This window comes from Pungitius pungitius, chromosome 15, assembly GCF_949316345.1.
Source record: "Pungitius pungitius chromosome 15, fPunPun2.1, whole genome shotgun sequence".
Taxonomy (NCBI): Eukaryota; Metazoa; Chordata; class Actinopteri; order Perciformes; family Gasterosteidae; genus Pungitius; species Pungitius pungitius.
The window spans coordinates 2,859,856-2,882,716 of NC_084914.1; the positions used below are offsets into that span (position 1 = coordinate 2,859,856).

Below are 22,861 nucleotides of genomic sequence, written 5' to 3' on the forward strand. Positions count from 1 at the left end.
ATATTTGTAAAATAAACTAAATCCCCCATAAATGGAATCTAGGGCTTTTGGTGGCACTAGCCAGTTGCACATTTGTACTGTTGTTATACAGCTATACATATAATTAAAAAAAAAAGAAATATGAGCTTCTATTAGTAATACTCAGTGAATAGGAATTTTTTTTGGGGGGGGGGACTTTTCCAGAAATTGTCCATACTAAGAGTCCAGAACAAAGACCATTCAAATGTATTTTTTAAGTATGTTTTTATGATAATGCTTTGAATCAAATGCACTCTAATAGGTGGTGAAAACGGGCCTTCGTATATCTGAAGCAGAGCAGATAACAGCAAACCATGTGGTTCATTGCTGTTGATTATGTGATGCTTAATAGTCTGATCCCGTTTGTTACTCTTACAGGACGTACTCAAGGAGTGCCAGAGATGACCCATCCCATATCAATGCTTCAATCAACACCTATTCAAATAAACTGCCCGTGTTCTAAATGTATTCATACTTTATCCCTAAAACACCGTCACCAAACTGAGGCCTAACATATGTGTGCAGTATTCCGCTGTTGGAGATGAATGTGCACAGCAGTGCTGCCTCACATTGTCCACCAGGTGGGGCTCTATCTCCATGAGAGCATAAAAGCTAAGGTCAAAGCACCTGCCTGGAATTATATCTATTCTATTCATAACCGATATATTAGTCGATAAATTCTCAAGGGGATTTTAGTCATTCACAAAATCTCCAAAACGTTTAATCAGTGGACAAGTATTTTAATTGAGAAGGTTGAATTCAGTACTTATTTTCCCGAAAGTAATGTATCTCTATCTTTTTTTTCTTCAATCTACTGTTTCTCAACCGTTTGGACTTCTGCTTTATCTCATTATTCATTACCTTGCTGTAATATACCTCTTCAAAAGGGATATAACGTTACATTTGCGCTTGTATTTGAACTCGAAAACGTATTTAAGATAATCTTTGAGTGAACGTTAAAAACTTGAAACACGTTTGTCTGTTGTTCCATTTTTATTTGCATTTTTAAATCAGTTTATACACGGATTTAAATGTTTTTTTTCTTCATTTCCGTTACTTTTCCATTATTATTTACCGTTTCACTATTTAAGACGCGCGTTCGCAGACACACACAACGGATTCCCCTGTGCGTGTATGTATGTGTGTGTGTGTGTGTGTGTGTTTGTGGGGCGTGTTGTCGCCAGTGATTGGTCAATGTACCTGCCAATCAAAACGTGGGGCGGGTTAAGCGCGAGTCACTCGGGAGAGGGCGAAGAGAGACGGCGGAGCTGTCAAACGGCAACAAATCGGCTGAACTAACATCCCGGGCGGTTCGAAACACGTCGTACTTTGCTCCCTTTCTTTCTTTTTTTTTTAGTGGCAAACGAGCGGGACGGGAGCGGACTTCGGGAGCACTCTGAGCTTTCGACCTTTGGGAATTCGGACTTCTTAAACCGCCCCTGCGACGAAAAAAAACTTCCTGTTTTTTACGCGTGTGGGTGAACCGAGCTAACGTTCGTTAGCTCTTCGCTTAGCTGAGAGTTTTGTTGACACACTGCAGCCACGCAGCTCGCGGGACCTCACTTTTCTTTTTTTTCTTCTTTTTTTTATATCGTTCGTCGTTTATTTTCTTCCATAAATGCGACCCGACAGGAGGGCATGGCACCCGGCTTCGTCTGCTCTTGTACTCATTCCCCGGAGGTAAAACCAGGTAAGTCGGCTAAACTTCTATCGACGGGTACACGAAAATAACGACCCCCCCTGCGCTGCTGTTTTTTTTTTCTCCTCCCGGTTTGTTTACGTTTCCTTTGGTCCAGCGCCGCTGTTGAGCCCCTGACTTGTTTGTTTCAAGCTGGGGTTTTTTTTTGTGCAGCTTTGGGCTCGTTAACTGTTAACTGTCCGCGGGATAAAGACAACGAGGAGAGGTTTCGGTCACTGCTTTGAACCAGCGGCGGAATGACCGGTATGCGGCTCGTGTGTCGTCTCGGTCCCAACACAATAGACTGCGGTCCCTTCTTTCCACTTTAGTTGAATGTGCCCTTTGCTCATTTACTTGACAAAGATAACTTGTTCCCCCCCCCCCCACCCCCCCGTGTGAAATGAGACCGCTCAATTATCTGAAATCCATCTGAAACTGTTGCTCTTGAGAAATGGAACTGCTTTGTAGTTTACAGAGAAAATCTTTCCTGAACCCGTGTGATTTTTCTTGTTGTTGTTGTTGTTTTTCATTTCTTTTGTGATTCAGGTGCACACAACCACGGCCTGGCACACACCCATTCACTCACGCCCATTTCATTCCCCATGCCCTTCAGAGACACTTTTTTTTTTTTAACCTGTGCTGCAACCTGTCATTACAACATCACTTAAGTTTTTGATTCACCGCTGACATTTTCTATTGGTCTGTAATCCACCGGGACACAGCTGGATACGCCCCCCCCCACCCCCCCATCAGAACCACGTTGGAACGTGTGGCCTGAGGCGGCTTTTGGAGATGTGCCATCTGGTTTGGAGCAGCAACAAGCCACATTTTACAGACCCCCCCAAAATAAGAATTCCGCCCTTTTCCACGCCGAGCGTCCCTTTGCTGTGGTGCCATGAAGCCGAGCCCTGTGAGCCTGTGGTTTAGAAACAAATATAGTAGTGCACGCTGGCGGCGTGTCAATTTCCTTTCTAATCGCTTACATCAAAAAGGTTTCCTGCAGTGCTGCAGCTCATTGAGGGTTATCGTGTGTCTCAGTATTGCAGGATTCTGTGTCGTCTTCTCCTTTTTAAATGGTGTGTAGTTGGTTTTTATAGCATGTGGCCGAGGTGGTCCTCTTTGTAGTTTGGGATTTTGTTGATGGATTGACGATGTCTCTTTTTTTTTTTTTTACCGCAGCAGTGGGTGTTACTTTGGTTTACTGCCTGAGGCTGAAACTTCTTCCTGACTGAAGATAGATAGATATTTACGTTTCACAGAATTCCGCTCACGTAGTAGTTTGCGTCATTGGCACGAATGACGAAGTTTTATCGGAATCGGTGGCTTTGACCGCCGATGGAGCTCCTCTCTGTGACCTTCAGCCGTTTTTAAACCTACGCAGAGTTTCCATCTCGCCTGCTGAGCCTCTCGGATTCAGCGACGCAGACCGAATGTGTGTCTCCGCTCCGTCCCCCTCGGGAAGCTGCTTAAATGAGAGAGAATGGCCCCCGGGGCGCTTGTGGCACGCATTCTTCTTTTATTTTATTTGGACCGTACGATTTCAGCAAGGCAGAAACTAAAAATGTCATCGAAAGACTAAAGAGAAAGTGGATGATGAGTGGTTTGTGTGGGGATGCGCCTGGAGGAGAGAACCATGTCAGAAGTTGTCCACCAGATCTGCAGAGACCCCTGCGGTCTCGTGTCTGTGGCGGAATGCTGACGGACCGAAGCACAACCTCGTCATCTCGATGCTGTTTTTAGTTTCTGATCTTAGGAGACCTCTTCTTGGTCCAAGATGGTTTCTGTTGTTTCTGAAAGGAGGTCACTTGAGTGTATTCCTTTTTAAAAGGCCAATGTTCTCATTTTGGGATTCAAGTACTTAAAGGAAAAGTTTGTCTATGTTAGAACTTTCCTAAGTCATTTCTGCTTTAACAATAACTCGAAGGATTAACTGATTCTCAAAATAGGCATTTCGCTTGTTTTTGCCAATCATTACAGGTACTCTGGAGTTCTCTCATGATGAAACTAATGTAATATTTACACCCAGTGTTAATCACTAAAGCTTACCCCACCTCAAAGTGTCGGGAAAACATATTTGCAACAATGAAATCTTTCTCTGGAATAAAGTGTTCCTAAAAATTCAACATGAAAGCCACATTGTTTAGGACCGTAAGCCACAGGCTCCCTTTCCTGTTACCCTTTGTACCCTGCTGACTTTGTTTTGGATGGCAGGAAGGTCCTGGACCCGAGCTATTCCTTGGCTAATCTCCCATAATTGGGACAATCGGCCCCTATTACAGCCATTACATCTGGGCCCGTTGAGCAGTGGTGGCTTGTTTCGTCCATCCTGAGGCCGAGCACAAATAGCAACACCTTTTTTAATAGAATTATAGAACCGACACTTTCTGTTGGATGTTTGAACCCGTGTACTGCCTCAACTCTGTTAAAACAGCATTCACAAAAAAAGATGGATTCTTTTAGACATAACCCTTAATTATGTTTTCCCTTTTACTTTCTCCAGGTCTCCAACGGCTCCCGATACATCTGTCGAACATGTGAGAACCCTCTCGTCCTGGTGGACTTTCCACTTTTCGCGCAGAGAGGAGCCGGACCCGTTCGGAAACACCCTGGATCCAGCCCGGCTTGGGTGAATCCCGCGGGTGTCGTCCCCCCCCCCCCCCCCCCCCCCCGCGCTGAAACATTCGCCTGAAAGTCTATGGTAGTGACGTATTCTCTGCCAGGACACGAACTGAGTGACGCCCGTGCTGCCGTGGAACCCTCGGCCCCCCGTTAAAAAAACAATCCAGTGGCTCCTGTCATGTGGGTACGTTGCAGAACAAGGTCACTGGTATCGCCGTCTCTCACGTCACCATGGACCGGAATAAACGCAACTCCATCGCTGGGCTCCCCACGCGGCCCGACCGCGGCGGCGAGGACGCAGCGGGTTTCGGAGGGGTAGGGGGCAGCGAGATGGGCCCGGGGCCGCCCTCGCAGGTCGGTCGCTCTTCTCTCTCTCATTTTTACCCTTTTACAGCAGGCTTAAGCATTTCAAACTAATGTATGTGATTGTTTCCACTCACTTTTAGTTTTTCTTCTTCTTGTTCGTGTCCCACTTAAAGGCAACGTTCTTACCTCCGTCTCGCTCTTATGCACACGGGAGTTTCCGCGGCGCCCCGCTCCCAGCGTGCCCACCCGATAAAGGTGTAAACCTGTTGGTAACCAGTCAGGTCTTGTCTCCTCCAGGTGGGCCGGGTGTGGCCATCGTCCTACAGAGCCCTCATCAGTGCCTTCTCATGTCTCACACGCCTTGATGACTTCACCTGTGAGTGGATTGGCTCCGGATTCTTCTCTGATGTCTACAAGGTGCGTTGGAGATGATCTCCTTCGTTGTCTTGGAGACTTTTTCTTGCTGGAGTTCATCATTATAGGCCCGGGCGCGCTCACTCAGATAACACTTACTCATCTGACCCAGGGAATGATTTATATTCGGTGATGCTGCGCCTTCACTATAAAATGGCATTTACTTGCCAAAGCAACATTCCATATGGTTACATCGTGTTCATGTACTGGGTCGGTCGGGGACTGGTGGTTTCTCGGGTGTCTTCGGCTTTCACTCGGTTGACAGTTCTGGGTCAAGTTAGAGCGCGGCCACTTCAGAGACGTCACTTGAACACAGACTTCTGACCCCGTTATTTGGTTCACTCCCCCCCCCATCTTGAACGGGATCCGTGTGGTTGGTTATGTTAACCATTTGAGCACCGGCAGAGTCATTTATACGATTACACATGATTCATTGTGGATGGGGGTGAATAACGACAAATTACAACCTCTTGTGAAGTTCGCAACTATATGTATGTGGATGGAAATAATCCAATTAATGAAGCATAACTGCTGGGAAGGTTTTGGATGACATTAAGCCAGGCTCTATGATTACTACTGAACGTGTTCACTGAAATGATAATAAGCCATCCGTGCACAACAATGAGCTCTCTATCAGATTGTTGATGTGGTTTGAAGTGCAGTTTTCCATTGTGTGTTACTGTCAGGCTGAAACCCAGCGGTGGGATGATTGATGATGATGATGGTGGTGATGATGATGATAGTGTCTGACAGTTATCGGTGAGTTCTGGGACGGCTCGGTCTGACCTCAGAGATGCCCGTTGGAGCAAATCGGGGCTTATTTGATTGGTATTTATCAGCCACATGAAAGCATTTGTTAATTATGACCCAGTTGTCACATGCACCTCATTGTGTGTCTGTGAAGCTGCAGCTCGTTCTTTTTACTGCTTGTGATTAAACAGCGGTCACTCTCCTGCTGGATTTAAACTATATACTCCTGTATATTGAGGGTGACCTCCGGTGAACTGTAGGTATGGTTTAAAACGGTATCAGACTACGAACCGTTTCTCCCTGCATTTATAAACACTGGTGGAAACAAAACGCTTCATTAAACTACGTAAAACAACGTATTTATTGTTTTAAGTGATTGTTAAACGTTCAATAAATAGCGGTGTTTGCTCGTATAACGTATGATTTGTTTCAAACTGTTACCATAGAAGGCTGTTCATTTGCTCCATCTAGTATGACTTGCCTGCCTATTATGAACAATTAAACCAGCTCAGCCTCTCATAAATGTTCGGACACACAATCAAGCTTACCGACACGTTTGCGTGGGCCGTGCCCTCCAGTGTGTAATTTATTATAAGTACCACTTTAGCCCTTTGCTGTGTAATGGGAATATGTGTTTGTTTTTTCTGTGAGAGACAGAGGAATGCATACGTAAACCAAGAAGGGGGGGGGGGTGAAACAAGGTGAATGTTATCAGCTGGTTTAAGAGTTCGGTGCTGGAGAAGAAGAGGAGATGTGGTGGTTTTCTGGAGAAAAAGGGAGGAAAGGTTTTTTTCGGTATACGTCTCCAGAAAATGTGTAAAAAACGGGAGACAGTGTGCAGAAAGGTGAGAGGAGGAGGAGGAGGAGGAGGAGGAGGAGGAAGAGGAAACGAAGAACTAGGGCTTGAGGGGAGATGAGTAGATGAGGATTGGGGGCGACTGCCTGTTGGAGGCCACAGCGAGGGGGGGGGGGGGGGGGGGGGATTGGGAATACATGCGGACGAGGGGGGATGTGAAGAGTGAGCAATGGGGGGATGGGGGTGTCGGAGGAGGATAGACGGATGTGGGGGAGGAGGCCTTCAGAGGAGTGACCATCTGTTGTTCCTGCGGTGGAGACCGCCGGCTCGTAGCCCCGCCCCCTTCCTTTGAACTTGAACAGAGCGATTTCTGTCTCTTTGGACGGAGGCCCGAAACTCCCCCGATCTGACCCAGGATCAGCAACTTTTTTTTTTTTTTTCCTACTGCGTACCGAGAAATTTGATAACTTTGCTTCTTTCACGAGATCAGATGTCTCCTAATATTGAACTCAAGAGTTTAGCAACAAATGTCCCATTTCTCCCAAATGATCCACATGGACTCAACTGTCCCGTTTTTATTTGCTCAGACAAACCGCCGCGTTAGAAGCCCACTCCGCCTCCCGTCAGTCAGTACCACTGGTGACATATTTCCATAGATACACATTTTCGGGACTTTCCCTGTCCGAGCTGCGGTCTGCAATGATTAGCCGAAGGGGGAAAACAAATGCTGCTTAAGCAAATGATGCTCCAGCGTTTGTTTTTTGTTGTTGTTGATGTACACGTGTGTCTATTCATACATTATTATTTTTGTTTTCCTCAACTGACCATACTGTGTCTCTCGCTGCTGATGTGTGTGTGTGTGTGTATAAATATATGCATGTATGTAGCTGCTTAGCTGCGATGCGGCAGGAACCCTGCTTTGCATCTAACTAGGACGATGACTTCCTGTCCTGAGGAGCCCTCGATAACGTTTAAATAGGCTCTTTGTTGCTGCAGCCACTTTACCGTCAGACACACCGGTATAGGTGGAGGCCTTTCGGTCTCATTTATTTAAACATGCATCGTGTGTGTGTGTGTGTGTGTGTGTCCGCCTGCAGCAGCTGCTCTCTGTGGTTTGACATTTCCTCTCTGCATGCACAGGAGTGTATTCAGAAGAAACCAAACGATTGCTAATTAATGCACTGCCGTGTCCTGCTTTTGAAACCTGCGCTGCGACGACCTCGGGTCACTTGACTCTTTCAAAGGCAGTGGACTGATCGGGGGTGGGGGGGCAAATGAAAGACTCCCACTCCCCCAAACACTCTTTAATGGGAGCCAACAATCATAACAAAATCATTTGTTTTCGCGTCATTAGAGAGATTAACAGTGTTTAGCGCTTTTTCAGAGAATTTGCAAACTGCTGTGATTCTTTGGAAGCAAATTTCAATATTTTTTAAGAATTTAGTCATTTTAATCATCAAACAAAACAATTACACTTCTTGTAGCCACATTTGAAACATCAGTAGGAAAAGCTTTGTTTTTCTTTCTTCCTGTTGCGACACGTCTGCAGTATCTCGAGGCATGCTGGGATCGGCTGCAGCCCCCCCCCCCCGGATGAGGAGGATGCTACCGCCACCTAAAACTGAGATGGAAACTAAAGTCCAAACGCCCAATAATACAGAATTGATTGTGCAGCTCTGGGGTGACACGTGTACTTTGTCACGGCCGGTCAGCAATGACTGACCCCGTTTCAGTTCTCCTTTTATAAGCCGCTCTCCTCCGCTTTTTTTATTTCCCGCAGCTTTGATTTTTAACCTTTTTTTCCTTGCATCGCGTTTGCCTTTTTTCACTTGCAGCATGTTTGACTTGATGTGACTGCTTTGCAGGTACGTCATCGGGCCTCAGACCAAGTCATGGCGCTGAAGATGAACAAGCTCAGCAGCAACCGAGCGAACATGTTGAGAGAGGTGCAGCTGATGAACCGCCTCTCCCATCCGTACATACTCAGGTTGGTAAATGACTCACCGAAGAACACATTACATCCAATGCGGAGAACCAAAAGGGAACCGATTTAAAGCCGTGTTTTATGGTGCAAGCAAGCACACTTTTTGAATATAAATGACTATAAATTGTTTTTCTTCATTGTTGCATCATCTCGTAACATCAGCTGCTTTGTGGGACCTGACTGAGGGTCGATTGGTGACGGGCCCGGGAGGGGTGGAGGGGGGGGGTCAGAGGGTCGGACGGGTCGCCCTAACGGTGGTGTTAGAACTTCTTTGTCTTGTATAAAAGACTTTAAACTGCCTGTGTGTTTAAAGGGTGTTGTACAAATAAATGGACCTTGCCTCGCCTTTTATGACCGGAAAGGACTTTAGTCTGTAGGCTAAATAAAACTTTACAGCAACCAGAATTCCAAAAGCTTCATTCCCTGAGAATAGAAATCAGTGTTTGCTTCATTGTAGTAAACGCGCTCACATTCTGCTCCGCTCTCCTGGGTGTGTGTGTTTTAATAAACACTCACTCACATGCATAAATGTCAGCCTGTGTGTGTGTGTGTGCATACACTCACTCTGTATCTTTTACAATGCCATCTTTGTTGAGCCAAGTGGATTGTGCGAGTGTGTCTGCGTGTTAACGAGCGGACACTGAGGGGGCCGTTGTTCGCCGAAGCCCACCGAGGACCCACAGAGTCGACCTTCTCGCTGCCTCGAGTGTTACGAGTTTGTTTTTCTGCACGCCACGTTGATCACTTTAGTCCAGGACGTGTTCCCAAACGCCTTTTTTGACTTAAAACACGTCAAAGAGGGATTGTGAACAAAGGCTTTTGCCTGAAATAGTGACATCACACTGCAAAAGAAGCTTGCGTTGTGGACGGTTGGGTGTTCATTAAGAATGTAGAGATTGATGGGCTCTGTTTTGTGGAGTAGCCGATGGTATGCAGGTGAAGCACCGGAGCTGTTATTATCCCCCTGATGACAGGTCTGGTCTTGTCCGCTCGTATCTTAATCCCTTTTCAACTATTCTTTGTGCTTCCTCAGAGGTCACGCAAGTTCCATTCGATCACGACCACACTATTTTTCCCACGTCCTTGGCTTGTCTCTGAGATTAAAACCACAGCATTATGACAACTTAATCCTCCCTGTCTTCTTTTTTTTTTGTTTTTTTTTCTTCCCAGGTTCAAGGGAGTGTGTGTCCACGAGGGCCAGCTTCACGCTCTGACCGAGGTAGGACAACACACCTCTTCACCTTTTTTTTTTTTTTTTTTTTTTTTTTAAGAGCTTCGTTACAAGCACACAATGAGCCCAATCAAAGGGTGTTTCCTGACCGCGGTGACTGTGTTTAACCCGTGTTTGTGTGTCACCTCGTGTCTGTGATGATCATTAGTTAGTGCTCGAGGAGCGGTTGATTTATTTGTCCCCTCTGTGACAAGGTCCTATAGTTAAAATAACAGTGCGGAGCTGTGTGATTTATGTCTCGTGGTCGTGCACATATCGGTGCGCAAACACACACACACTCGCAGCGGATGTGACTGTAAACAGAACGATGCATGTAACTGTGCACAGATGGCACAAAACACTCGATTCATCGCACTCCGAAGAAAGCGCACGCTGTTGGAAACGCTCCCAGGCGCGCGCACGTGTACGTGATTACGCCGCCCGCGTTGCTCGGTGAATGCACGCATTGTAGCTCTGACCAAGAAAGACGGAAAACGCAGGAAACACAACACATCTTAGGAAGCCAAATACACAAACACACACACACACATTTTTCTTCCTATACCGCAGCGGAATGAAGCCGAGCGTATAAATAAAGCTGCATGCACGCTGCATGCACGCTGCGGTAGGTCCTGTTTTCCTGCTGCGGGGGTAAACGGATCCCGTTGTGCCGCGCGCGACAGAAGCGAGATGCGTTCCGTGACCCCCCCGGTTACGGGCTCATGCTGTTTTGTTACCTGACCCCCACCATGAGGTCCGCGCATCGAAGGAAGTGGAGAGTTAAGTTACTGCGTGGGCCCCGGGCTGCGTGGAGAAAACACACACACACACACACACACACACACACACACACACACACACACACACACACACACACACACACACACACACACACACACACACAGAGGGATGTGTGCGAGTCCACAGGCTTCTGCAGAATACACAGAAAGGAGGCAGAAGGAGTCACTTTTTGCTCCGGTGGAAGGTGTAGGATAGACGGTGCTTTGGGGGGGCGGGGGGGAGGGGGGGGCGAGCCTGGCTTTGTCTCTGCAGGATCCCAATCACTTCATAGGAAAGGCTCCTGCGAGCATAATCTGGGCTAATGGTAATTCATGACCCTTGGCAGGATTACACTTCTGTTTGAAGCTGCTCCCAGCGGACGAGGATCTTTCTGTTTGAGCGTTTCCAGGTTTTTTTTAATTTTTTTTAGTTGTTGTAATTGTAAATTGTAGCGGAACAATTTCCGAAACAACATGTTCCTCATTTCCTGAGCCGTTCAGGTTAAACACGGCGAGCCCACATGCATTGCTCAAATGTGGGCTTTGTCAAGTAATTACCGCGGAATATCAGTAACTCCACAAATAGGATGAAGCAAATTCCGGGAAAAAAATGCTGCTGTGCACGAATAAGAGGCTTTTTCTTTCTTTTCTATTGCGCCGTGTGATTGGCACGTTGGACCAGGCACGCTGCGCATTCTGCCCGTTGCAGCGATGGCGTTAGGATGTATCTGAGTTTTAATTGTCCCTCCTCAAGGGGTTCTCCCCCCGCCCCACCCCCCCCCCCTCAAACCAGGCAGAAAACAGATGTGAGAATTGAGGAATTTGTTGGATCAACACCGTGATCCTCCGACATCTCGACCCTTTTGTTATTTTAAAAATGACTACTACAAAATAAAAAACATTCCATCAAACGCTTCCAGGCATTAGGTGACACATCAACATTCTGAACTAAATGCCTCTCATTGAATTTAAATGTTTATTTAAAAGTTTGAAGCGGGTTTTCTATGTTGGAGATTCTGGGTTTCAATGACATGTGAATATATTTAGCATCGAGTCAGTTATGTGTATTTTCACTTTGGGGTAAATTACATACCGAATGTATGAGGAAGATGAAAACGCTCTCAATGTCGTCCTTGTTCCTTTTTCGGAGGCAGATTTTGAGTGTGATTAGGGTCGTGAACCAGGCATTCAGCTGGAAAAGACCCGCACAGCTTAGTGGGAATAACGTTCTTTGTTGTAAGAAGGCAATTCAACGAGTAGTAACCCAAACGTGGATCCGTTTAGGCAGCAGTGCATCACTTGAATGCTTAAAAAGAACCAGTTCTCTCCAAAGAAGCAAACCCCCTCCTCCCCTCCCTGATGTCCTGACCCGTCTCCGTGTCCCACCCTGTCCCCCCCGTCCGCCGCTTCGTGCTGCGCGGCCGCGGGATTACCGGGTTCAGGGCGTCTGCATGCGAGCCGAGCAACAAGGTCAGACGAGTTATTCTGGATCAAAGCCGACCGGCTGAGGGAAGGACCCCGGATGCTGTTAAACCCGCTGAGCCGATCTGGCCGCGGGGCGAGAAACCGCCACTTTTACCGAGCCGCGCTGAACCAGGCCGCCGGCCAGATTCGATTCAGTCGATCGATCGACACCCGAAACGACCCCCCCCCCCCCATCCGACCCTCCCCCCACCACCACCCTCCAATCGGCTGCATAACAGACAGTTAATCGTGTCGGATGGAGTTGGCCCGTTATCTTTTGTGTAGTTACACGCGCGTCGCCAGGTGGCCCGTGACCGCGGCGTCTCCGTGGTTACGGCGAGGGCTGTGCGATCCGAGCGCTGACACCACGTTCGCTGCGGTTTGACATCTCCTCGTCTGGCCAATGTGACGCCTTTTTGGTGCGGCCAAACGGGCACATTGTGTTTTTCTCAGCTGAAGGACATTTGTGAATAAATCATTGGTTGTTTTGGAGAATTATGAACCAAACTTTACGAGAAGTAAGAGTCAACTATAATAACCTTCTTCACATGTGTGTCTTTGTTTTCCTCCAGTACATCAACGGAGGGAACCTGGAGCAGCTGATAGACAGCAACAAGCACCTGAGTTGGCCCACGAGGGTGAAGCTGGCCTCTGAGATCGCCGGCGGTTTGTCCTACCTGCACTCCAAGGGCATCTTCCACCGGGACCTCACCTCCAAGGTGAGCGAGACCAAGCTTTTAACTACCAGTACTGACCAGTGGATGTGTTCAAATAGTAGTGTTTTTCTATAATATCGGTGTGTTTTGCTGCAATCTCCTAAAACGAGCCTCCTTCTTTAGACGTCGGATAGAAAAGCTGCAGCTTTGCGTGTTCTCTACTCGGGTTTCGGCCCGTTGAAACCACCCTGCAGAGAGCTGTCAGTCAGGTGTGGTGATCTGTGCCATGCTGGCAGGGAGCTGGCAGGGAGACAGCGTTCCCTCTGCTGTTGCCTCGTATCATTTTCATGTCTAAGCAAAGGATAAAAAAATAAAAAAAAGATTGATGTGGCCGTAGCAATTATTACCAAGTGGATATGTAGAAATCCATGATATTAAGTGTGTAGAACATTAACGTTTGTTAGCATGTTATTGTTTACATGAAGTTCACGTGGTAGTTTTTACTGGGAAGTTGCAGAACTGTACATGTCCTCTTATTTCCTATTTAGAGAAGGAAAATAATACAGACACTTCAATCAGGAAGTGGAGCTTTTGAATTGTTGTCCTGCAACATTTAAAAAATAAAAAAAAAACACAACTTCCTCAGAAAATCGTGAGGAAACAATGACGCTGCTTTTCTGTGTTCACAGAACTGCCTGATCAAATGTGAGGAGAGTGGCTACACAGCGGTGGTGGGAGACTTTGGCCTCGCAGAAAAGATCCCCACCAACCTGTAAGTTCTTTTATTAAAGACTGCACATGTCACATGCCCATCTCCCTTCATCAATACAACTCATACAATGATATCCATGGGATGTAAAGGTTATAGGATACAGGGGATCAGCATGAAATAAGCAAATGAAAAGCAAATACTAAATCATATTCTAAATAAATATTATAGATCAATTAGATAAAGGGATTTCTAACTCCTGGAATGGAAACGTTACTCATAAGCCAGTCGAGAGTCGAGCGCACCTCGGGGCGCAAGCGACACCCTTTCAATCACCCGGCGACGTGGCGGAACGGTTGCCGCGGCGACCAGAGAACTTCAAACCGCCGATCGCAGCTCAGGAGCCGATCGATCCGTTTTCACGGGACGCATCGCATTCAACGGCGTTCGTCTTCTCGTCTTTATTCAAAACTCACTCACACAAGGAACCATGATGAGATCACATGTCCAAAGTCCATTTCTGCTCTATTTCCTGTTGCAGCTTTTGGTGAGTCACTTCAGCGTGTTCCTCCTGTTTTGATAAGAGGACGATACCATCAGAGAATTTCTTTTTTTTTAATGCTGTAGTGGCACAAAGAAGAGGGAGAAATTGAGAAAGAGAAAGAGAAATTGTTTTCTGTTTTGGAAAACACCTGCGTGTAATATTGAAGACGTGTCATTCTCATGAACTTGATATGTCAGTAATACCTGGAGGGAACTTCCTCAAACTAACGCTGACTCTTAGATGACCTGGGAAGAAGACGAAAAAAACCTTTTTGGCCACAACTCAAGAATTCTTAATCCTAATTATGACAATTTCACACAAACGTGGGACGGGATCAAATGAACGATGAAAGGGATTTTGGACGGACTCTGAGGGTTCGGTTAGACAGGCGAGGTCGTGTCCTCTTGTCATGCCGACCTCACCGCATCTAAATCCACACGAGCAGAAGCTGCTCAGTCTCATATAAATGTCACAATGACGTATTAAAGAGCTTCACTCACTCCCACAAGGTTCTCTGAAGCTGCCTGACTATAATGGGCCGTGTGTGTGTGTGTGTGTCTAGTGCTGAAGTGGAGAAGCTGTCGGTGGTCGGCTCTCCTTTTTGGATGGCTCCAGAGGTTCTGAGAAACGAGCCCTACGACGAGAAGGTAACGTCCTGAACTTTGACCTCTTTAAGTTTCATTTGATTGTTTTTTTTTAACTCTGTATATCACTCTTATTGGGTTTCTCTGTTTCCAGGCCGACGTCTTCTCCTTCGGCATCGTCCTGTGTGAGATCATCGCGAGGGTCCAGGCCGACCCCGACTTCCTGCCCCGCACGGAGGTGAGCGCTCCTCCACCCGATCGATTTTCTCCTCGCGTCGCTCCGCCCGCCGGCGTCCCTTAAATCACGTGGTGTTGGGTCTTTGTCCCGTTCACGTACCTCACGGGCACCTTAACGCCTTCATTGACCCGCCCAACAACCGGGACCAAGTGTTTGTGTTTGTGTCACCTACCAGAGAGGTTTGTTTGTATTGTATTTTATATTTTTATGTGCCTTTTTGACAGTATTTTACAAAATATCTTAAAACTATGAAGCCACACAGTGTTGTTCGAGATGTCGGAAGCCAGAACTGAGGCTTGGCAGTCGGCAGGCGCGTGTTCGGAGGGATTAGTTTGACACGAGTGTGGTTCTTGGCAGCGCCGCGTCGCAGCCTGTCAAACATCTGATGAAGCTCCGTCGATCTCTGTCTTCATCCCTGGGAACACGGAGGGACTTCCCGTCAAATAAACCCCCCTGTCGCTGTGTCTTCTCTCCCCCCCCGAGCAGAACTTCGGCCTGGACTATCACACCTTCCAGCACATGGTCGGAGACTGTCCACACGACTTCCTCCAGCTGGCCTTCAACTGCTGCAACGTGAGTGCAGCGTAGTGACACTGTCATTTCTAACTTCTTAAGTAATTCTTACCTCAGGAATAGAGGGGCAATCTGATTAACTGAGTAATCTGCTTTAGTTTAACATGCAGGGGGGGGGGGGGGGCTGTTGGGGAGGGGAGGGGTCTTCTGTTCACCACCAGCTGGATCAGTCACGAGGTCAAACATGTATTTATTTGTTGTTCCAATGAAGTCACCATTAGGAGGGGGAGGACATTTCGGTAAATCAAACAAAAATAAATTCCATAGAGCGTTCCCAGGGAGTTTAGTTTTGCTCACCTCCTCGTCCCTGGACGGGGATTTGTGATTTTATTTTAATTACAGACCTCAGAGGAGGAGGGGGAGGTTATTCCACATTGTGCAGCACCCTGCTGATTGAGCCTGTATTACATCTCTTCTCATCCTGTCTGTTGTCTCTCTTTCATCCTCCTTTCCTCCCTTATCCTTCTTTTTTCCCTCCCAGAGGAGTGTAGTTAATTGCTTACTTTAGTTAATTACTTGGCCGTATGTCTTCATCTCGGGCTACATTTTTGTGGCCTGTTTTGTTCCCTCCTACATGTTCCCTTTCCGAACTCTCTGTCTACTTCTGCTTTTTTACTGCCCATTTTGTTTTGCTCCCCCCCCCCCCCGCCCTTTTCATCTTCAGTTTTCCATCTTCCTATATGCCATGAAATTTGGATTTCCTTGTAATGGATCCCCTTGTGGTTCTGATGATGATCCGATGTGTCTCAACTGTATATCAACGTCTCTTGTGCTTATTTCCGTCCCCCAGATGGACCCCAAACTGCGTCCTTCCTTCCCGGACATCGTCAGGCACCTCGAGGAGATTCTCGCCGGCCTCAAAGCCGACGAGACGGAGCGCGAGTGCGACCCGCTCGGCGGGGACGTCGACAAGAAGGCGGCGTCCAACGGTAACGGCGTCTCACTCGCCGTTGGGGGGGGCGTAGCTTCAGGGTGAATGAAAGCCGGCGAATTCCTGTGACGATGCGAACGGAAAGCTGTTTTTATGTCCTCCTCTGGGCCTCGTGAGGAGGCTCTGTTTCACTTCTAATTCGGTCCGGCGTATCGCCGCAACGTTTTTCAGTTACGAGGAGCCGAGCGGCTGCTTCACCTCCGCGCTGGAAGGAAGGAGACCACAAGCATGTGACCCGAGGGGAGGAAGGGGGGGGGGGGGGGGCGGGGGGTTTAACGAAGCGACACTTGTGGTGTCCGGTTCAATCCAACAACATCAAACACAGCGGCGTGAGCGATGCACATCTCGTATCTTATTATGCGGATCTGACAGTTGTCACTCTGGACCTTTTTAGAAAGTCGCCGTCGCACAAGGAAATATTTCAGTTGCTCAACGGCATTTTTGCGTTTTGATCGGGTATCTTTTTTTTCCCGCCCCCCCCATGCGGAATTCTCTCAGATGTTTCCTTACAGAAGTGCGACACTAACTGAGATGTGAGAGGAGGCTTTTCACGGTCGGCCCGTTTGTACATATGTATAAAAAATGTACTTTCTGTTCTCTGAACAATGTGATTATGATCAATCGCTGCAAACCGAAACTCAAGACATTCCTTTTACATTCACTGTTGTTTTTTTTTCCTGCAATAATATTATGATCCAGCTACACTTCAGTGGAGATTTGTTTAAACTACACAGGATTTAGCCTCTACTGCCACCTGGTGGCTTTTTATCAGATAATACTATTGTTTTGTCAGAAGACTAGTGACAAGATGGCATATTTGACTGAAACAGTTGAAATATAAACTAGAGCTAAAATGCATGTATTTGACATTCAAATTTGTTATTTACATTTTTACATCTTCTTCTACCAGGGGAGAAGATCCAGGGCTTCAAGCGGCTGAACCCTCTGGGTTTCCAGGACGACAAAATCCCTCCAAAGTCGCCGCGCCCCCGGCGAAACATCTGGCTCAGCCGCAGCCAGTCGGACATCTTCTCCTGCAAGCCGGGCAGGAAAGTGAACGTCCAGGACCCTTACTACAACCCCACCATCGCCCAGAGGGCCTCCAAGGCCCGCAAGGTCAACCCCTTCACCGCCCGAGAGGACCTGTGCGGCGGCAAGATCAAGTTCTTCGACGTGCCGAGCGCGTCCGTCTTCTCGCTGGTGTTTGACCTCCACTCGCCTCCGGGCAGCGCGTTCAGCGACCAGCCGGCGGCCCACGGCGCCGCGGGGGGCCAGCAGGGCACGTCGTACTACTGGAGGCAGCTGCCGGGGCGGCGCTGTCACTCTCTGCCCGTCTCCCCCCAGCTGCCGCGCTCCGAGGTCTTCCAGCTCGCCGCCGAGGTCGGCGCCAGCCACAACGGCGCCGTCACCTGCAACTCCGGCCTGCTCGCCAGCGCGCTGCCGGGTGAGATCTCCTCTTTGAGCTCCGCCCGAATTACATTTTTTTGAAAACATTTTGAACGTTCATCATAGACTCGTGAAAAATAATCAGATCCGTAGAAGAATAGGCAGTTAAATGTGGAAGTAAAAATAGACTGAAGATCAATAATCGTGCGTCCCTTTTTCGTTTCCCTCGTTTCCTCTCAGCAATTAACTTCCGGTCTGACGCCGTCCTGGCGGCGAAAGCCTTGCTGATCAGCTGGGCGAAGAAATACGTCGTGGTTGAGATCCCACCTTACTGCAGGCAGCGAGGAGGGGGGGAGGACGCAGAGGAGAGGACGCAGGAGCTCGGAGACGGCAGCGAGAGGAACGGTGGGGAGGCCATGGAGTGCTCCAGCCTCCTGGAGGAGGAGCGGGAGAGAGGGGACAGACCCCTGCCCGATGTAACGCACATGTAAACACACACACACACACACGTGGTGGTTTGGGAGGGAGGGGTGTGTGAGGACTTCTGAGGATGGAGGACACGGAGGCTGCTGACTGAAAGAATGGGAAACAAAGCGAACAAACACTTGATTTCTATCTCTCAAGTGAATGTATCACAAATCAAGCGCACCCGGTGGAGATGACTAACATCTGTGGGACGGGACGAGTCTTCATTTAGCACCAAAAAAAAAATAACCGCTTTTTTCAACGGACACTCGACATAGAGATTATTTTTTTGAGACGGTTGTTTATATTTAATATTGTGAGATGATGTAGGTGTTCTTCCTTTGTAAAGGTGTCGTATATAATGCGTCTTGTGAATGGAGATCCCTTGTGTTGTGTATTTGTGACCGTTTGAAAATCAAAGCTTAGTGTTTTGATATTTTCCCTCCTGTGTTCTTTGTTTTCAACAAATGTTTATTATGAAATCAAAAAAAAAAAATCCTTTTTCCAATCGAGGTGATTTAAAACAACGGAGTGAGACGGATCGTTTTCTATATTTTACTCTTTAAACTAATTGACATTTTTATTTTGGTCAGACGAGCTTTCATCAATCCAAAGTCTTAAAGGTCTTGTTACATTTTGGCTCATCGGTCCACCAGAAAGTCGCCTTGATTCGGTTCATTCGTTTTAATGTGCAGCATCGAGGACTCAGTCTCCTCCGAACTCTCACCTGGTTAAAGATGTTTGGAGTAATAATTTCAGTGAAATCCCAAATAAACTTCGACAGAAAAGGAAAAACCAGTCGGATGAGTCCTTCTCACTGAAAACACAGCTCAGGTCGGATGAATAATATTTATATTTTTGAGGTAAAACGGCTAAACCGCATAAAGGTTTGATTCTCAGTAAAAGAGATGGTACAACTTGCAGTGGCGGGATTTTATTTCAATGTGTGTTTTAGTTGAATTAATCTCATTTATTGCACATCCACACTGATTTGCTCACAGCTGGTGGTTCATGTGGTGACATTTCCTCTCGTGTCGTGACATTAGATTAATAGTTGTTTCTCGTCAGTAAGACAAAACCGAACCACTCACTACTTTCCCAATGTAACGTTGTTTTACAGTATAAAGGATCTAATTTGATATTTATGAGAACATTTTGACTGTCTTTTTGTATATAAAGTTTGTTACCTGCTTTGGTGAATACAGATCGAGATGCTATTGCTGATTGTATAACAAAGCTTCTCAGTTTTCCTTGTTTGTCTTCTTTTCTTCACTAAAATATATTATATTGTACATAATATAATCACGTTTACCCCTCTTTCATATCTGATAACAAATATTTCAATTTTTTTTTGTTTGACACATGGTAAAAATCAAGCAATGACTTTAAATGCTCTCACAAACTGGGTTTAAATTTTCACATTAAATAAGAATTTCTACCACTTTAATAACCTCAATAGTATTTGGTCCTGCTTTCAAGAAATAAAAATAATTTTAGTTTTATGGGACCTGCAGACCATCATTTAAAAAAAGTTTTAATTAGAATACGCTTCATATCTCATTTGACACAAAACCTGTGAAACAATAACTATATAATTTGACTTTTGCTGCTTTTCAGATATTACTACAGAAGAATATAATTTTGAAATCGACGTTGAAGGTTTCATGACCAAAGTAGTACAAGTATTTGTTTCATTGAATGAAATCTGGACCCATTAAAAAACCAGAAGAAACACATTTACTGCGACTTATTGTAAGTCGCTTTGGATAAAAGCGTCAGCTAAATGACGCGTGATGTAATGTTTAGAAGGTTTATGTGTTCTTCGCTTTGGTTTCAGACGGAATGCTAGTGGCTGCCAAGAAGGGAAGGAAAATAAAAAGCACAAACTCATTACACACAAATTAATTGACCACCTTGAGGAGGATACGTTGTTATGCTTTTTTTTTTAAAAGAAAACCATTAAATATGACAAACAAACCCGCGAGCTCAGTGCGCCGTCTTCTGGTGCGACTTGAGGCTGGAGCGCTGCGTGAAGCACTTCCCGCACAGCGCGCACTCGTAGGGTTTCTCCCCGCTGTGGACCACCGCGTGCCGGATGAGGTTGCACTGCTTGGTGAAGCTGCGGCCGCACTGCAGGCAGCTGAAGGGTTTCTCCCCCGTGTGGCTCCTCAGGTGCTCCTTGAGCTGACTGAACCTCACGAAGCGCTTGTCGCAGTACGTGCAGCTGAAGCGCTTCTCGCCGAGGCCCGACCGCCACATCCTCCTCGCGAGGCCGAAGCCGGCGCGGCTGTGTCCGCAGAAGAAGGAGGAGGAGGAGGAGGAGGCCGGCGGCGCGTCCTCGCACTGCAGAGTCGATTGTTGAGGCGCCGAGCATTGAGCCGCGGCGTTGACCCGAGAGAACGCGCCGTGTCCTCCGTCCGGCTGTGACCTCTTGAACCCCAGCGCCCTGGCTCGCCTTTTCGCGCGCGCCGCGCTCATCGAGGCCGAGTGAGACTTCCCCGCCGAGAGAGTCGGCGGAGGGGGGAAGGCGAAGGGGATCGGCTCGAAGCGGTGCTCGCCGCAGGAGAAGGCGCCCGAGTCCACGGCGCCCCCGGACTGATCGGACAACCACGGCGGCCGGTCGGCCTCCTCCGTCAGGAACCCGGGGGCCGGGTCCAGAGGCGCCTCGCCGTGGTCGGGCCCCTCGCGCTTCACCGCGAGCTCCGGCTGGCCGGGGTGCGCGTCCAGCGGCGGCCAGGGGAAAGCGTGGTAGGGGTCAGACGGGCAAACCAAAGGCCCGAAGTCTTCGGCTTCCGCGGCGCCGTGCTGCTGCTGCTGCTCGGCTCCAGAGACTAAAGAAAGCAGAAGGGAACCACACGGCGTGCTGTTCATACGGTGATTGGCTGAAAAACACTGCATGCATCGTGGGTAACTGGAACTCTGTGTGTGAGCGTTAGAGGCCCATCGAACGCACTCACTCAGTTTGTCCCGCGAGTCGTCCTCCTCTTCTTCTTCTTCTTCGTCCTCCTCTTCTTCTTCTTCACGCTCCTCTTTGATCAGTAAGCGTTGAGCTTCAGTAACGGGCTCCACGTCGGCACACTGCAACATTAATAACCGATAAATACTCACAACAGACACACGAGGGAAGGAAACACCCACCGGGCGTGTTAATGACACGTTAAATTGTAACTTCACTAAATTAGTATTGATTTTATTTTTTGTTTACACATTTCATTTATTTCTAAGTGTACAAAAAGTTAACTTTCATCACCCGAAACAAAAAGTTCCATCTATTAAATAGAATATAAAATAACACTTTTCAATGATACTTTACCTATATAAAACAATAATAGTTGCAGTCGTGGATCTAGCTTATCAACTGTGGGGATTTGTTGTGTTTTATTTTTAAAAGACGTGACCTTTGGACTCTGGGAACCTGTGGTTAGGATTTCATTATTATTCTCTGACATGTCATGGTGACAAATTGATTTTTAAAAAAAAACATGTGGAATGAGCAGTATTCTACCTGCTGGTGTTGATGCTGAGCCTCAGCGCCCCCTCCCGTGCTCTGGCTCTCTTTGTTGAGCACCACTTTGACCAAAGGGGAGAATCTCTCTGCTGCAGGAGGATAAAACGCTGCGAAAGAAAAAAAACACAGAGACGCCACAAGTCCCCATCGGAACCAACGCACAACCCCAGGTGGAAACCTGCAGCATAACAAAAAAAAAGCTCACCTTTCCTCCTGGCCCTCATCCGGGTCCTCCTCAGCTCTGCCTCCATCCCCTCGCACTTCCTCTTCAGCAGGTCGATGTCCCGCCGGCCCTGGCTCACCTCGAGCCGCAGCACCGCGCAGCTGTCCTCCACGCTGCGGTTGATCTCCGCCACGGCCGCCTTGGCCAGGACCTCCACGACGGCCAGCAACTGGCTCTGGAAGCCGCTGTTCTCCATGCGGACTCCCGCTGCGTGCTCCGAAAATACGAATGAAATTACGGTCACCTGTGCGCGGCTTCGAGGCGACTCGCTTTCCGGGTGGGAGGGTGCTGGGAGGGAGGGGGGGGGGGGGGGGCGGAGGGTCTACACGAATGGCTGTTCGCAGGAGCGGGTGCTACGGCGGCGGTGCGCCCTGAGCTGTACATTTACTTCCGGGTTTTTCCGGGGGTGGAGAAGCACTCGTTTTTCTTTGTTAGGCGCGCCGTCCGCAAGGGCGGTGTTGCTGCTTCACTGGTTTTAGTCACACAAATAATGACTAATTTTTTTTTTATGAACACACGAAAACACGTTCGACTATACGAAATAAACAAAATGCAGGAAGCATGTGATTTCTTAGTGTTTACAGTGTTGTTGTTTACCGTTACCTCTGCCACTAGGGGACGTACTGGAGTATACAACGAGGTCGCCCCAGTTGCGTCACTCGTTGTGTTACCGTAAATACTCTGAGAGCTCTCCTCCACACCGGGAATACAGGTGATGGAATACATTGCAAAGTTGTTCAAATCGCTTGAAATGTTGTTTTTCTCGATGTCAACCATCAATAAACCAAACACAATCCTTCAGTATCAAACAATATATTCCACAATTTTGGGAGATAGATTCTCAAGCTTAGTCAAAGTATACTTAATAAGCTACATAAATCTCAATGAGGTCAAGAGCTGTATGTCAATTTATTCGGTTGTATGTCAAAGAAAAGCAGACTTTCAGTGTATTGGTTGTACTTCTTTTTAGCAAGTCATCTTTTCTAAGTGTTCATATGCTGACACTTATAACTAATGTACTAATTG

At 47.4% G+C, this 22,861-nt stretch overlaps 3 protein-coding genes across 3 annotated transcripts in view; 1 reads left to right on the top strand and 2 right to left on the bottom strand.

The window, feature by feature from the left end:
• LOC119206994 (uncharacterized) overlaps nucleotides 1-22,861 on the bottom strand; it is a gene marked incomplete at its 5' end in the record, with an annotated part of 242,444 nt that overhangs the window by 185,945 nt on the left and 33,638 nt on the right. The gene's annotated exons all lie outside the window — the stretch shown is intronic.
• Nucleotides 1,212-18,561, top strand: tesk2 (testis associated actin remodelling kinase 2). Its single transcript, XM_037457462.2, has 13 exons — nucleotides 1,212-1,708; nucleotides 4,197-4,669; nucleotides 4,919-5,038; nucleotides 8,447-8,568; nucleotides 9,736-9,784; nucleotides 12,591-12,737; nucleotides 13,364-13,446; nucleotides 14,490-14,574; nucleotides 14,666-14,749; nucleotides 15,236-15,322; nucleotides 16,113-16,251; nucleotides 17,164-17,697; nucleotides 17,880-18,561. The coding sequence occupies exons 2-13, from the start codon at nucleotides 4,547-4,549 to the stop codon at nucleotides 18,128-18,130; spliced, it is 1,824 nt and encodes a 607-aa protein (XP_037313359.2). The 5' UTR covers nucleotides 1,212-1,708; nucleotides 4,197-4,546; the 3' UTR covers nucleotides 18,131-18,561.
• si:ch211-155e24.3 (uncharacterized protein LOC100150696 homolog) lies at nucleotides 20,032-22,115 on the bottom strand. The gene is made up of 4 exons (XM_037457524.2): nucleotides 21,818-22,115; nucleotides 21,610-21,719; nucleotides 21,062-21,182; nucleotides 20,032-20,935 (listed from the first exon to the last, which is right to left on the bottom strand). The coding sequence occupies exons 1-4, from the start codon at nucleotides 22,029-22,031 to the stop codon at nucleotides 20,091-20,093; spliced, it is 1,290 nt and encodes a 429-aa protein (XP_037313421.2). The 5' UTR covers nucleotides 22,032-22,115; the 3' UTR covers nucleotides 20,032-20,090.

Coding starts and splice junctions, on each gene's coding strand:
- tesk2 (XM_037457462.2), top strand. CDS start 4,547: ATGGACCGGAATAAACGCAACTCCATCGCTGGGCTCCCCACGCGGCCC. Junction 5,039..8,446: donor TCTTCTCTGATGTCTACAAG/GTGCGTTGGAGA, acceptor ACTGCTTTGCAG/GTACGTCATCGGGCCTCAGA. Junction 12,738..13,363: donor ACCGGGACCTCACCTCCAAG/GTGAGCGAGACC, acceptor CTGTGTTCACAG/AACTGCCTGATCAAATGTGA.
- si:ch211-155e24.3 (XM_037457524.2), bottom strand. CDS start 22,031: ATGGAGAACAGCGGCTTCCAGAGCCAGTTGCTGGCCGTCGTGGAGGTC. Junction 21,720..21,817: donor GATGAGGGCCAGGAGGAAAG/GTGAGCTTTTTT, acceptor TTTCTTTCGCAG/CGTTTTATCCTCCTGCAGCA. Junction 20,936..21,061: donor CGACTCGCGGGACAAACTGA/GTGAGTGCGTTC, acceptor TGCTTTCTTTAG/TCTCTGGAGCCGAGCAGCAG.